General features: G+C 38.0%; 1 protein-coding gene across 13 annotated transcripts in view; it reads left to right on the top strand.

Moving 5' to 3' along the window:
* The window catches only part of LRCH3 (leucine rich repeats and calponin homology domain containing 3), a 60,228-nt gene that overhangs the window by 21,687 nt on the left and 22,186 nt on the right, over positions 1-16,355 (top strand). For 12 of the 13 annotated variants that reach the window (XM_041467741.1, XM_041467730.1, XM_041467735.1 and 9 more), the window contains exons 2-11: positions 1,423-1,567; positions 1,929-2,055; positions 2,601-2,706; positions 2,908-3,044; positions 4,010-4,119; positions 8,274-8,367; positions 9,215-9,335; positions 11,821-11,969; positions 13,293-13,369; positions 16,122-16,214. In XM_041467741.1, the coding sequence (XP_041323675.1) occupies positions 1,423-1,567; positions 1,929-2,055; positions 2,601-2,706; positions 2,908-3,044; positions 4,010-4,119; positions 8,274-8,367; positions 9,215-9,335; positions 11,821-11,969; positions 13,293-13,369; positions 16,122-16,214 (1,159 nt within the window). The remainder of the gene's footprint in view (positions 1-1,422; positions 1,568-1,928; positions 2,056-2,600; positions 2,707-2,907; positions 3,045-4,009; positions 4,120-8,273; positions 8,368-9,214; positions 9,336-11,820; positions 11,970-13,292; positions 13,370-16,121; positions 16,215-16,355) is intronic. The other variant, XM_041467732.1, reaches the window with a different exon arrangement.

Below are 16,355 nucleotides of genomic sequence, written 5' to 3'. Positions count from 1 at the left end.
CTTAATTATAATTGAACTATAGAAGTAAAGCAGAAGGGACCTTAGGACATACTAGAGCTCTCTGGGAGATAGCTAGTGCAAAATTAACATCCATTGCATCAATTCTTAGAAGTGTATGCTGTGTTCTGCAGGATATATACAATTACTCTGTTGACTCCTTTGTCACCTACAGATTCTTAAGCAGGTTGTGATCAGTCCAATTAATTTGCTGCTTCCACTTAAGCTGCAGTTCAGTGAGTGCTTTAAAATGCCAAGAATAGACTCTTCCACCAAAGCAGGGATTCTTCTGCCTGCACCAACATTTTTCTCTGGATCTGGCATAGGGTTTGTGGGAGAGGTGATCAGAAAACCATTCTATTTCTGGTCAGTCTCTCTCACACTCTGGCAATGCAAAGCACCTGGGACAAGCTGTAGAGGCAGGAAAATTCTGCTTTGACAGTAGCAGGTAGCAGGATCCCTCACAATGATATTTCTTTGCGTTGATGCATTTATCTGATGTTTTATCTGGATTAGCAGATGGTCAGATCAGGATGTTTATAGAGCCTTAGCAATCTGTAAGTGCGTTTTCTTCACTCTTGGAAGAAAAGGGAAAAATGTTTTCTTTTTCACAAAAAGAAAAGTAGGGCAAAGATCTCAAACTGCTTTCTGTCATAAAATAATAAAACTATTCTAGATATGCAGTGCAAACTTATTGCTGACTTCTGTAATTTTGTAGTTTTAACTCCCACTATTAGAGCTGTCGGAAACATTCATTTAAAGTGTTGATTTTTAAAAATCAGGTTTGGACAAGTTGAAGCTGAGGTCATGTTTGAGCCTGATACCAGCTGGAAAGAAGCACTTGGTGTTTGTGTATTGGGGGGCCGGGGTAATTTTTAATGTATTTTTAAAATTTTTTATTGGTGAACAGACAAGGGGTTTTCTTATGTTCCCCATTAACTTTTTGTATTGGTGGATTTGAAGTTTCCATGACTTTCATGCTTTCTTACCTGTGTGCACTCTGCTGAACTTTATATCCATCACAGCTCCTGCTGCAGTCAGCTTTTGTCATACCTGGAGGTTGGGTAATGCTTCTATCAGAACTCGGAGCATGGCGTGTCAGGAAGTGGGGACTGTAGGTGTGTGTCTCTGGGAACTGCCCTTTGGAATTTATAAGCAGCAGCTTTACTTGACCTTTAAAGAAAAAAGAACCTTTTGCAGCTACCTTATCACAGTGCAGCTTGTGAAGGAGAGTAATGCCCATGGATATTTTGTGCCCATAGACTGCTGATTGGAACTGTCCAAGGAAAAGTATTGATTCTTCAAGTATAAATATTTGGTAGCTGTTTTGGTTAAACTTCTTTAACCAAAACAACCTTGCCAAGCAAGGAACTTAGTGAAGTTCTAAGGCAGCTTTACTGAATCTTTCTTTTTCCCTCCCTTCAGACTTGTCACGGAACAGACTGTCGGAGCTTCCAGCAGAAGCCTGCCACTTTGTCTCCCTCGAGACTCTTAATCTGTACCAGAACTGCATTCGATATATCCCAGAGGCTGTTTCGAACTTACAGTCACTAACATTTCTAAATATCAGGTAACAGTTGTCTTACCAATTTTGCTTTAGCATGAGGAAAGCTTTTGCACTCAGCCCAAACATACTCACTCCTTTGTGGCAGAGCATGGCCACTTATCAGAGCACCTGAAAGGGTGCCTCACATTGCTCCTCACTGAGTGCAAAAGCCTCTGATCAGCCTTGATACTTGATATTCAGAGTTTGTTCACACATAACTAGATAAAACAAGTAATGAAGAACAGCCTCATGGAACCACTTTTATAGTAATTACATTACAATTGATTTGATCATCTAAATGGAGTGTGCTTTTTGTATGTGTCTTTCATTGCATGAATATTTCTCATTAGACTTCTGATTATTTTGTTTTCTTTCTGTCCAAAAGTCGAAACCAGCTTTCAACATTGCCAGTACACCTCTGTAGGTTACCACTAAAAGTTTTGATAGCAAGTAATAATAAGCTGGTTTCAATACCTGAAGAAATTGGACAGCTCAGACAGCTGACAGAACTTGTGAGTATACACTTGATTTCCAACTACTACTGTTCTGCTCTTGGCCTAATCTCTGTCTGCCACAGTGTCTCTAACTGTGTTTACTTTTGTATGGAGGTGTTAGAAAATGGTTTAAATACTCGGGGATTTTAGAAGAATTTTATGTGAGGGAAAGATGCACTGGAGAGCAAATGATCCATGCCAATTCATATGTCTTCCCTATTCTAGAAAGGAAGGCCTGGTAGAATTGGAGTTCTTGCTATGTTTATTTCTGACAGAAAGCTTTTATGTAGTAAATTTGCTGTCTAATATACTATGGAATAATTTGAAATAAATTTCTACATCTGAATGCTTAGTCTTTTAAAGCTTTTATTTCCCTTTGTGTTTAAAATGAGAACAATGCTTCATGTCAGCAGTGAGACTGAATGAATATACAGATCTGAGGTGTTCTATAAATAGAACCTGTCTATAAACCTGTCTTATTTTCTCAGTCCCTAAATACACCTGCATATTTTAGTCAACAGAGACTTAGACAGTGGTAACTCATTCTTTGCTCTTCTTTGTAGGATGTGAGCTGTAATGAGATACAGACAATACCTCCACAGATTGGCAATTTGGAGTCCTTGCGAGACCTAAATGTCAGAAGAAATAATTTGGTGCGTTTACCTGAAGGTGAGAAAATGGCTGTCCACTATAACAGCAGAAACTTCAAACACTTCTCTGTTTTCAGTCCCTTTTTCTTCCTCTGAGAGCTAGAAGCAGCATGTTTTATGCTGAAAAGTATGTGTTTATGTGAAATACATGTTTTTGTACCCTTGCTTTTTCTTACCCTCTTTTAATCTTCTAAATTGTATGTTTGTTTTCTGTCTCCAGAGCTCGCTGAGTTGCCTTTGATTCGATTAGATTTCTCGTGCAATAAAATAACAACAATACCAGTTTGTTATAGGAACCTCAGACATCTTCAGACCATCATGTTAGAAAACAACCCTCTCCAGTCCCCCCCTGCACAGGTAAACTGCAGCTACAAAATCAGATGACTAGTTCAGCTAACAAGGACAGAACTAAGTTATAAATTGAAGGATTATATTACATATTTGTTATTTAAGAACAAGAGAACTTTAAATACATTCTATTGTCTACAAGTGTTAAATATGTAGCACAGCTTGAAAAATCCCTTTTCTTCTCCTTACTGTATTAATAGTCTCTGCTGTGGAATAGTACAAAAAATTTCACTAATGTTGGCTTGAATATTTCTGTTTTCAGCATAGGAGAGAGGAAACTCTGTTAGGCAGGACTAATTTTCTGTCAGTCAAGTGTCAGAATTTTGACTGAGGCCTCAGTGCTGCAGTTTGCTGATCCACTTTGCAGCAGAGTACTCAAATTGCCCTTTGAACTAGAAACTGCAATATTGTTAATGACTAATTTGATTTTCAGTGTGGGTATACGAACCCCTAAGTATTACAAGTTCTACTGTGAGCTGCTGCATCAGAGTCAAGAGGGGCACTTGCTGAAACTTGTAGTTTCAGTAGGGTTTTGCTTTCCTTGTGAAAGCAGAGACAGCTGTTACTGCCTTCATTGACTATAAATTTGAGCTGGCTTTGGCAGTCTGCCACTGCCATTCAAATATGGGCATGGGGGGGATGCATCTGTTCTGATGCCAAGAGTATAAATTCTAGTACTTGTAAATGCTCATGTCTTGTTTGCATGATGAAATTTCAGCATCCAGCTGACAGAATTGCCTGCAGACCAGGTGTACTTGGAGGACAGTTTCCATTTGTCTACTACAGGCATCCCGTGATGCTCCACTATAGCTGTTCCTCTAAAATGCAGTGATATTAGAATAAAAGATACATTGGTTGATGTAAATGTGCTCATTTATTATTATTCTCAGCTGCATCTTGAATGTCTGTAGTGTACTTTGAAAATATATTGTCAAATGATACTGACTTGATTTTTTTTAATTATTTTTTTAAAGATATGTATAAAAGGAAAAATTCATATATTTAAATACCTGAACATAGAAGCATGCAAGATAGCTCCAGACTTGCCTGATTATGATAGGAGACCCATGGGATTTGGATCATGGTAAGTTTTGCACAAGCCACATTCCCAGTTTTAATGGCATTCAGGAAGATTTTGTCAGTCCACCTTGACTTTATTAAAAAAAAAAAAAACAGATCAAGGATTCTTCTTTGGCAAGTGCATTAAGGAGGCTTTGAAAAATATTGTTTATGGTATTTCATGGTGCACTCTAGTAAGGTACCAGTGTGTGAGAAGTGGTTCAGGAGATCACCTGGGCAGTGAAATAGGAAAGGCAGTGTCAGAGCTGATATGCAGTAAAAAGAGATTAATAATAAACAATACAGGGGGTATGGTCCCGTGTTGTTAACATCTATGTTCAGTTTACAAGATCTTAATATTTTCCACGGACTTACTGAATAATATCCCAGCTGTGATTTTTAACCTTTTGTACAGAATTTTGTAACGGCTGTGCTCAAACCGCAGGTGTAAATGCTGATCTCCACCCTGTTAGTAAACTGTTATTTCTGGCAAGCTTTCACTTGGCACTGCTGCTTGGCATTGTAACACAAATATTGGAACAGTCAGCCATATCAGCTGCTAAATTAAGATGTCTAGCAAAAAGCAGGAGTTAAGATTTATTTCTGTTATGTGATACAGAAGAAAGGGAGTCAGTGAAGTATGAAACTGAATATATATAAAAATTACTTCAGTCATCTTTGAAGGTAGTAATAATGTGTGGAAGAGTAAGGTGCTGAAGGATGTACTGCTGCCTTAGCAGCAATAAAACACAAATCAGGGGGTTTCACAATAAATCATCATGGGTCAGATTTATGAAGAAGAATTTCCATGAGGTACTGACAGACTGATTCCTCATCAGCACTGAATGTCGTAAGTTACTGTTCTAGATGAGGTCAGCATATGAGCAAGTCAAGGGTTAATCAGTTTCCAGTACAAGGTGGTACATCTGGTTTCTGCATAATACTGAGGATACTGTGCTTTTCCTGGAAGGAAAAGGCTCTAAATGAGAAAATGTCATGATCTGTTTAGCTCTAACATAAGTTTGTTAATTTTTAAGAGAAATTCAAAATCAAGTGGGCTGTATGTTTTTCTGGTTAATTGTTGTCTGTAGTTGTATATTGCTTTGGAAATTTTCATAAATTGCTTTTGTGAAATGAGAAGAATTAATGTATTTTAATCATAGCTTGAAATTGTCAATGTAAAAACAAGGGCAGAACTAGTTGAGGATGCTTTCTCTAGAATTTTTACCAGACTCAGCAGTATGAAATGAGCTTCAACTGGCTTTGCCTTAGCTGTGTTTCTGTACCAAAGAGAAGATAAGAGTTAGTGGTAGAATTATTTGTTATTACTGTGCTGTTTAGGGCATTTAGTGTTGGAGGTAATACCTTCCATCTTCATGTAGCTATGGAAGAACTGTTGGTGAGCAGAGCACATATTAGAAGAAAATTGTGGAATGATCCTGTGAAAGAGAGAATCCTGAGTTAGTAAATTTTATGTAATTTGAGATGAAAGAAATAAAATCCTTCAGCTGTGATACAGTTAATATTTCCAGGCAAGGCACAAGAATTTTGTGTTTGTTGTCTTCAAAGGTGACCATTAGAAATATGGTATCAGTCAGTCCATCTAGACTTGTTGCTGGTTTATCTGATCACCTTGGTGTAATGCCATGCAGGTTGAGTGGTAGAAACTCTTAAAGTTTAGGGACATTCGTTTCATGCTGTCAGTTCACATTGCTTCAAACATTTTTAATAGCAAGGCTGTTGGTACTGCTAATAAAACAAGATTCTCTGAAACATCATGGCAGTAAGTGGGTTGGAGGTTCTAGCACAGCTAATTGCTTGTTTTAGCCTTGTCAAATGATATCAAACTGTTTAACCAGAGTGAATCCCTGTATGCTTCAGTCCTTTTCTAAACATAAGCTATGTGAAATTTATCTTGTAGCAAGTTTTCTTCAGCTGCAACAAGCTAGTCTCATTTGCAGCAGTGAAACTCAGAGCAGCTCGGGTTGGTGCTGGAGGGAATGAGATTGAGAGGAGGCAGAGCTGTCAAAGCTGTGTAGCAGTTGCTGGCACATTGGCAAAGTCTGGAGCTAGAAGGTTTAAAATACCAAATACTCATGGGTGGACCAGTGTAGTGAATATTTTGGGACTTGGGCAACTGTTCTTGCTTACAGGAGGTAAAGATACAGGTTTTAGTGTGACGTGGAAATGGCAGCAGGTACTGTCTTTCTTTGTTGGTCTTAGCAGGCGTTTGGCTTCTCATCCTTTGATTTCGAGCCTTACGCAGCTTCCTGTAAGCTGTAGTTGCCCCAGAATGCTCTGATCTGTCCAAATGCCTAATGGTTGTTCCTTGTGGCTTGTTGGTCAGGGAGGAATAAAAATCTTAAGTCTCAGCTGATTTTAGGATGGCTGCTGTATGATTATAAATGTGTGAAGTGTGTAGCATTGGATAGGTGGGTTTAGTTGTGAGAGCTGGGAAGACAGATAGTGGCTTTCTTGTTAAAAAGGAGAAGTCCTGGACAGTGTTTATGTATTTTTGAGCTTCCAGCTAACTTTAGTGTTAGATGTAAAGCTTTTCAAATTCTCCAATTGAAAAGGGAGGCTAAGAGAAAATTTGTATCAAAACACTTCCTCATTTTTGAGCTCCTTAATTTGCAGTAACTGTTCAATTTACAACAGGGTGCTCAGGAGATGCTGAAAATATTGATTAATTTAAAACGGAATTCTACTGCAGATGGATTTTTCTTTGACCCATGTTTTAAAAATATATGTAAGTTCTATGAACTGTTAGTATAATCATGGTTCTATTGTCAGTTATTCAAATTAGTAGCTCTTTAACTACATTAGGTGACTTTATACTCATTCTTTTTTCTTCCCACCCAGAAGAGGGAGTCAGTTTTTTCTTTGGCTTTTTTTCTTTCTGATGGTTTATTATCCAGATCATCTTTCTGCTCAAATACAGGGCTGTAAAAGTGGAACTCCTCTGAGTTAATCAAAACTCCATGCAGATGCAAGAGTTTGTCTTTTAGTCTACATCTGCATAGAAGCAGATGCATAAGCTTAATGTGTCTCATCTGTAGCCTCCATCCCTCCTGGTACTTCTTTGCTATTTCATGTCTATCTGAAAACTAAACCAGGCCTTGAGAGTAGTCTGTCAGTCTTCTATTAAGATAATAACATTAATACTAATAATAATGATAATAATTTGAAAATAAGTATTTCCTGAAAGTGGAATTTCAGAGGGAGCAGCAACTTGACAGCAACGCTAGTGAGAAAATGACCTGCAATTTAGTTAAGATGGGGTGATGCAATTAGCTTCCTGAAATTCATTCTTCCTTGTGCATTATGTAGTAATTACTGCTGCAGTTCTCCCTGGGGCATCGAGTGCCAATAGGACAGTTGAGCCATTGTGAAATGCCATCTGCAGTGGATCAGACAAGTCCCATTGTCTCTTTTACTGTAGCTATCTGCAGCAGTTGCCAGAGTTGACATCTGTGATGGCTGTACTGCTGAATTACGTAGTTTCTAAGCCCAGAAGTTTAAAGAACTGTATGCCTGTTTGGTTATATGTACTGTAACACTGGGCACATTTCTAATGCCTTTGTCTAGACATGTCCTTGACAAAGCTCTGTAAATGAAAATTGTGCTTCTACAGTTATTACATTATGATGTATCTGAAACACTGTTCAGCTTACTGCAGTTTCTTAATGTAATTATGACACAAGACATTTATGTAATACATGCTGCGTACTTTTGAGTAGAGATAGTATATTCTGTATTTTTAGAGATTTTGTACATATTTATGCTTATTTATATAAAAGTTTGTTTGACATTGGTTTTCAACCAAAAGATATGAGTAGTAGAAAATGAAAGTTTGACTTGCTAAGCAGAGATATATGAGACCAGTTTGCTTTGTCATAATTTCTCTTTGGGAAATGTTTGAAGAGTGGATCTATCCTTTGAATCAGCTTAGCTCTGAAGGCCAGGCAGTGGCAGGTGACAGCTGACTGACAAGGATGGTGAGCTGTCAGCACGTGTCTCCTCTCTATTGTAGCGAGTGCAGTGTGAGGTTTTCAGACATGCTGAGCTTGTGAACAAGCTGCAAGTGTGCTTGGTGGCTTATTCTGCTGTTCTTCTGTAATGGCTGAGAGGCTTTTGGTGGTTTTTATATCACAGTAACTGAAACTGTGTGTTTGACAGCCATGAGGAGCTCTATTCCAGTCGTCCATATGGAGCACTCGATTCTGGCTTCAATAGTGTGGACAGCGGAGACAAAAGATGGTCAGGGAATGAAGTAAGTGTTGCAGCTTTATTTTTGCTGAGTGCAGTATTGTACAGTAAAGATAACTAAATGTATGCATCTGGAAGCACATTCCATAGGTAACTTGTGTGCTGGTGTGCAAATTGCCTTGAGCCAATATTACTTGTTTTATTGGAGAAAAAGCAAGGTTCATTTTAAATGGGACAGACCCCAGGTTGGAAGTATTAACAGAAATGTATAAAACAGTGCATGAGAGGTTAATTTACTGGAGCATAAAAAATGAGAAAAATAGCGTTCCTCATTTTAAAAACTTTGTAACAGTATCAAATTACAATGCTGAGTCAACTGTAATTATTCATGAAAAGTTGATTCAGTAAAATAAATCTGAACATGAAAATTCAGCTTTGGAAATCAGCTGCAAATTTGCCTTCTTCCTGTGTTTAAAACGCTAAAATCTGTTTGCTATTTACAAGCAGGAAAATAGTATCTCTTAGCAAAAAGATTGTCAATTATTATTGCCAGGAAGAAGTTCCCTTTTCCTCTTGGAGCAACTAGAAAATAGCCAAGACCTAAAGTCACAATGAGCTATACTCCACACTTTGACTCCTAGCTTGATTTTAGAGAAGGTGCTAGGATTTTCCATCCTGGGATATTTTCAGTCATGTGCAGGTACTGCAATCAAAACTGTAGGCAACTGATTTCTAAAGAAAGCTCAACTATATGTTTTTTAAAAACAATACATTATAGCTTTCTTTTGCTTTAAATTAGTGTTTCGTGGCTGTAAAACAGGGCAATTGAAGTACAAATCAAGAAGTAGTAGATTACAAAATTATGTTTCTGAAGAAAAATGTTTCCAGATTTCACTGTTTGTTTTCCAAAGCCAACAGATGAGTTCTCAGATCTCCCATTACGGGTGGCAGAGTTCACCAAAGAGCAGAGACTGAGAAGAGAGAGTCAGTACCAAGAAAACAGAGGGAGTGCAGTTGTAATTAATGGTGGAGGTAAGTAGTGACCTTTGGCTAACTGTATTTATTGTCATCATTATTAAAGTTCCAGAATGTTTCCAACAGATAGTAGCTTGTTTAAAGAGGAAAAAAAAAAAACCCAGAAAGGTCTAGGTGGAATTACAAAAACTGCATTGTGAAAACTGTAAAAATACTGTTGTTTTAAGGATGTTAAAGGCAAAGTCAAATAGCAGCAGAATTGGTATTTTCTTGAAAACTTTTGTCAGCTTTTGCCTATGTCCTATGTTAAAGTCTCAACTACTTCAAATGGTATTTTGGAATATTGAATTTCAGTGCATGGAGTTCTGCTTTTTGAGCTTCTGGGGGAAATTTACTGCAGTAGTAAATTGTCAGTACCCTGTGCCGACTGCTGTCAGAACAGGATGAACAATTTTGTCAGGGAATTTTATATTTCCAACTGGTGTCTCATTCCAGTTTTAGATATTAATCCAAACTTTAACATCATCCAGGAGGGGCTGGTGGTTGTGAGTAGCAGTGCTTTGTTGTGCTTTCTCATTTGGTGTTGTGCAGTCTCACAGGATCACCTTCATAGTTGTTCAAGAGGTGATCATGCTTTCCATGTTTCTTGATCTCCAGTCCTCTTCATTTTAACTTCCAGAAATCTGCTTTTACCAGTGTCTCCTTTTGTTTATATGCCTTAATTTTAACAGTATTTCAGGTTTGTTTTTCCAATCATTCCTTCTTCTCCATTGCTCTGCAGTACTTATTATTAGATCTTATCTGCATATACTTTGATTCTTCTTCTTTGTCAGCTGCTCCCTGTTTTTCATTTTCCCTGATGGCTACAGTTCATTTTTTCAAGTGTTGCTCTTCCCAGTTACATCTAACGTCCTATGCCTAGCTCCCAGTTTTTCTTCTCTCTTCCCTCCTCTTCCCATCTTTATATTTTGCTATCTTCTTTTCTTGGTCTTAGTCCTTTGTGCCACAATTTTTTGTTTTCTTTGTCACCTTCTAGAAATATCTGAAACTTTTTAGTTAACTCACACTCTTTCACACATTAATGGGGAAAAAATTCAGTTCAAACAGTTAAATTCTGGCAGTTAGAAGAGTTGAAGACATGGTGACATGGGGAGTGTTGGGCCTTCTTAATAACAGGTGGTGCTGCCAGCTCTGCCTCCAAAACTAACTTTATTTTGTTCTTTGGCTTTTGCACACCAGGGATTTCAAAAAGCCTAGCAGACTTTTAAGCTGGAGCACAATCAGTTCATGAGTAGGTGTATCTGCGAGGGGCACAAACCATAGCATGTGGCTGTCAGAGACCCAGATGCACTGCAGTTTTGTGTTCTTAACACAGCTACTAAAATCTTTCACCTTTTTCTGTATTATTGTTGTTATTATCATCATCATTATTTAGTAAGCAAGCCTGGAAAGAAGAGAAGTTGGGGGTTTTTTGGTTTTTTTTTAAGATTTGAAACTGAGATGGAAATGTAATGAAGCCACAGTATATAGGAATGTAGTTTTGGATGGTTGTAGTAGCAGAGGGGGTGGCTTTGGCAGTAACAGTTGCTAGATTGTGTGGTGAGGCAAAGAGAAGTCTGTTTTAGACAAGCAGGAAAGGGGCGGGGGAGTAAAGAAGAATGTCTGCAAGAGTCTGGAGCAAGTTTGCGGAGAGTTTTAAGAAAAAAGAAAGCTCTAGTGCTCTGAAAGGGAACTTATACTTTCCTCTGCATCCCCAGTGTAATATTTTTCACCAGGGGCATTTGCTCAATGTCATGACTCTCAGAATCCCTGAGCAGAATGTGGAAGAGCAGTGACAAGTGAAAAAATTGCCCTACATAGTATCTCCCACACAAAGAAAAATCAATACCAGCCAAACTGTGCTGTTTCTTGCTGTCATTTCAGTAATTCCTAATTTTTTTCCATTCTTCTTTTAAAATAAAATTGCAGGTGCCTTATATTGTTTTAGAGGAATTTTGTTGTTTTCTGTAGTATTATTCATTATTTCCATGTACACTTCTTATATTTATTGTATTTGCATCCAGATAACTTAGACATGCTGCTCTCTATTTTGTTGTAGTAGTAACAGTAGTAGAAGGATGTGTCATGTGCATTCTGATTTTTCTGACAGAGAACCAAGAGAAATTATTCCAGAATATACACAGGTCATTGTACAGTCTTGATATTAGCTGGAATACTTTGATATATAGTTTTTTGTTTTGAAAAGGAAATCACAGTATTTACTTTTTCAGTCACTGCTAAAGTATTTGCAGCCAGCGGTATAAAACTACCTCCTTGATACACGTTCCTTGTTGCTTTATAAAAGGCATAAATTTTACAATTATTTCAAAATTTGTTGATGTAATGCTAGTGGTCCTGACAAAATCCAGAAGCTTTCAGGCTGAGCTTTCCCAGATGGCAGAAAAAGCAGGACCTTAGCTCCTGACCGTGCTGCATTGTTGGGTTTTGTCCTCTCTCATGGGTTATCTAATTGTGGGTGTTTTCTCTGTGTATGTTTGTCAAGTGGAACACGATCTCGATCAGATCGACTACATTGACAGCTGTGCCACGGAGGAGGAGGAGGAGGAGGTGAGGCAGCCCAAGTGCCAGGACTCAGACAGCCTCAGCTCCCAGTTCATGGCGTACATCGACCAGCGGCGCATCTCCAACGAGGTGGTGCTTCTCCTTGTGTTCATTCCGCTCACACACCCCAGCAAAGCCCTTGTGAAAACTCTTGCCTGTTAAGTCGTTTGGATGTTACACTTCTGGAGAGAGTCCTCAGAAACTGAACCTGTAGAAACAGATTTTTAGCCACATCATGTTTCTTTCTGTGTTCTGTCAGTCTTAATTAATACCTATGTACACAGTTACACAGGTCAGTGGCTCACTGTACAGACTACGTGAATAACTTGTCTGAAAAAATCTTTGTGGCTGCTCTGCTTCAACAGTAACTGTGGTGCTGTGATTCAGATGTGTCCTTTCAAAGTTCTGTGTGTTTTGAAGCAGAAGGATATTTTCTATTTGAAGAAAGAAAAAAAAAAAGTGGATCTTTAGCTTTTATGTAGGAGCTTGGTCCCTATCTTGTGAACTTTATATTATTGTGTTTAAAATCAGTCACACAGATATGAGAGATGCATTCATTTTGCAAAGCTCAGAAATTCAATATCAGATCACAGAAGCTGAAGCACAGACAGAAGAGCAAAACTTTTCTAGGTCAACTGTAGGCAATGCAACCCAAGGACTCCTTGCTGTAGATAGGGAAAAGGCATTGGTCAGCATCACAGCAGCTATTCCTTGGGGTCTATCTAGACATAAATACTAAATTGCTTTTAGCTGAAGGAGTAGTTTCTCTAAAAAGCCCATCCGAAATACTCTACTGTAGGAAGGCTGACTGCAATATAGCAGCATGCATGCAGGCTTAAGTGAAAATTGGCAAGTTAATCTTGAAAAGTTTCTGTTTTCTTTTGTTAATGGGTGTCAGTGGAAGTTTTTAAATAACATCAAAGGCAATATGTCTCTGTTCCCAATAGGATAAATTATTTCATTGCTCAAATTAAACCAAAAGTGTTCTTATTAATCCCATGTTTTGCTTTCTTAGTCCTTCTGGGACGTGTCTTTAGAATGCCATAACAGACCTTTATTCTGTATTTTTGAGAATCCAGTCTTCACTGCTCTACACTTGTAGAGTGTATTTACATTTCAACACAAACTTTATACCTACATGAACTTCTCTGCATGATTCTTAATAGAGGTTTTAATCGTCTAAAATTATCAGCATGCATATTTAATCTTGAAACTATTATTTATTTACATTGGAGAAAAAAGAGTGAACTTGCTTGGTTGGAAATGAACATCCCTGACTTGTGTTTTGGGCTTCGTTGTCAGGTGTTTTAAATACCAGTGGTTACAGATGTAGCTCTACAAAGAGATTGTTTGGCATTAATGTACAGTTTTCTGAATAAATTGCTAGCTTAGTATTTTGGTTTTTTTGCTTAGAGCTCACCAGTAAAGCCTGTATCCATCAGAGAATTTCAGAGAACGGAGGATACAAGACGACATTTACATCAAAACAGGTAAGAATTATTATGGCAACAACAATTTTATCTAAAATTTCATGATGAATGCAGAGCATGTATCTACTGAACATGTTTAGAAAATGGCATTGTTTCCTGTTGCTTTCCCAGAAGTGTGTATGGCATTTTTCTGATAAGTTATTGCTCCAGATTAGGAATTGGAATTCTAATAATGGCAGGGAGCAAAAGGCATAATTGTTCTATGCCAATACTTGACTTAAAATCAGTTGGTTAAAGAAATCTGCATAATTAAAGTGCATGTTTTTAAACTGATTTAATATTTGCTTTTTGTGATTTAATTTGTGCTTTGATTGAATAGCTGATTTAAGCTGTAGTACATAGAGGACAAAAGGGATAAAGGCACTTGCAGGAAGGATAGAGATACTATGGAGTATATGATGTGCCATGAGGACACATTCTTGGTTGACTCCTGCTGGTTTTGGTTTTGTTGGTATTATAATTATATCTCCCAATTATTGGAATGGGAGATTCATTTATTTTTAAAAGTACCTTTCTGGGCCATAATCATGAGCCTACATCAGCAGAAGGGATAGAATAGGAATCAATTTTGAAAACAAGTTGCTTAATTTGATGAAGTATGCCCATGCTCTTTAATGATTACTTTAATGATTATTGGAGAGAGTGCTTATCTGTAAAATAAAGGTCAGAATTGGACAGAGTATCTATGAGGGGTGGTTAGGTTTCTGAAAAGAGCTTTGGATGTCTAGTTAAAAAAATAAGCAAATAAAAGATAAAAAAGAAGCAAATTCTTGCAAATGAAAATTGCTAGAACCTTTATTATACTGTTGAAGCATTTCACTGTTCTGGGGAGTGAAAGTGAATTTGCAGGGACCCCACAGAAAACCAGCCCAGTTGTACTTGGAATGTTTGGGGGTGGGGGGGGAGTGGTGGAAAAGATAACTGCTAGTCCTAAGTATGTCATTACTTATGCTGTCAGTAGAAACCAATTTTTAATGGATTCTAAAATGGTATTGAAAGACAAATGAAACCAAGATTAGTGTATAAATTTTTCCAGAGTTTTGGCAACATTTTAATAGGCATTCTGAAATGTGCAGAAAATGTGCAGATACAGTAGCTGTACTGATACAAGGGGGTAGCTATTTCAGCATATGCCAGCAGTCCTCATCCTGTCCACAAGTCAGGTATAAAGTGATATAGCAATTCTGCCATGCTCTCCCCCAAAAAGGGGAGTGCTCTTGGTTTGAAAATTAGATTTTTTGCTTTTTTGCTTACTTATTTTTTTATTTGAACATTTGTGGTCAACATGGAAATAATTAAACTTCAGAAACACTGATTTCCGTGATAAATCTGCAGGAAATAGGAGAAGGCTGGTTAGCTGGGGAGAGCTGCTGTTTGCATAGACAGATGTTAATGATAAAGGAAGTTGTAGCTCAGTAAGCTATCCAGTGATTTCAAAATTTAACTTGAGGATAGCAGCAGGTCTCCATGCAGAAGCAGTTAATCAGCGATCTGAATGAATTGTAGCTTACTGTGCTGCAGCAGAGTGAAATTAAGGCACTAAAACGAGATCATGTTGTTATTGCCTTCAAAATCGTGTAAAAACAGCCATATGACCATGAGTAATTTTTTGTATTTTAGGCTTGTATTAGTCAAATATTTTATTTTGTGGCAACCACAAGCTGTAAAGTGCTTCCACAGTAATTCTGTGCAAATGCCTTGGCAGCCAGCCTCTTCTTTTTCTTTTTTTTTTTCTTTTGCATGCTGGAGCCATTAAAACTGAAAGTTGGACGTAACACAGACTTCATCTCAAGAGTACTTATATTAGTTGATTCAATTAAACAAATGCAGTTTATGCCTCTGGACAGACTGTGGTGCATTCCTGATGCAACAAAGCTGTGTGTACTCTGCTCTGAACACACTCCTTGGCACTGAGCTGAACCCAGTCCTGTCTGTTCAAAACAGCTCTAAGTAATGGGTTTGTCATGTGCTTCAGTGCTAATTAAAGTAACAGAAGAGACCTGTAACATCTGGGTCTTCCACATCTCATCTCTATGAGGAAAAGGCCCTAAGTGTGCACCCAGCCAGCTGGACTGACATTTTTTGGAAATGCATGGTGAAGTGTGTCTGTGTTCCATGGCTGCCCCAGGAGCGAAGGTCGCAGAGTTTAGGCTGTCAAGAGTAAGCTCCTTGATTTCCATCAACTTTGTTTCTAGGCAGCAACATGTCAGGGTACATGCTGTAGGCTGTGGACCTTGGGAATTGTTTCAGTGCTAACAGCTGCCTCCTGGCAAGGAACTGACTGCAAAATTTCTCTCTTATTGTTGATATGATGGATATGAGCCAGATGGGTTCTTGTTTACCTTGTGACTTTGAGGGCTTGGGTTACTGGCAGTCACCTGATTGGTGAGGTGAGCAGATTTGTGCTGAAAATACCAAAGGGTCCCGATGTTTAAAATAATTCTGTTCTTTTCAGAGCAGAATAAGGCCTGCAATAACCCAAATACTGTCTTAAAAGAGAGAATCCATCTTTGTGTATTTTGAAATCATTGTTAATTCAGCAAGTTACATTAAATTACAGACTGCAGTTGTGATCTGACTTGGTATCACAATGTGATTTCTTTAGTCCAAATTTCACTTTTGTGATTATCTGAAGCTAATTGTTTGGACATTTCTCTCACAAAAACAATTGTAACCTAGAGTAGAACTAATCTGACAGTAGTCTATATGCATCAGTGGCCAAATCCCCTTCCACCTGATGTCTTACCTGCAGGGATACAGATGAATTACGAAGACCTGAAACTCTAAATTTGATGCAGGACAGAGAGCATCAAGTACTAAGGAGTTATGTGGACAGGACAGAGAGGTAGGGAAAAAGAAATTGAGTGTTTCTGCTGATTCATTTTATTATTTTCCTCTCCTTCAAATAACCATACTATGCAGTTGTTCCTCTAAATGAGGATCATGTGATCGTTACTCTTGGATCATGGTTTCGTTACTCTTGGAG

Source organism: Pyrgilauda ruficollis, unplaced genomic scaffold, assembly GCF_017590135.1.
Source record: "Pyrgilauda ruficollis isolate IOZ18807 unplaced genomic scaffold, ASM1759013v1 scaffold21, whole genome shotgun sequence".
Lineage (NCBI taxonomy): Eukaryota > Metazoa > Chordata > Aves > Passeriformes > Passeridae > Pyrgilauda > Pyrgilauda ruficollis.
The sequence above is the reverse complement of the archived record's forward strand: the minus strand, read 5'-3'. Positions and strand labels throughout refer to the sequence as shown.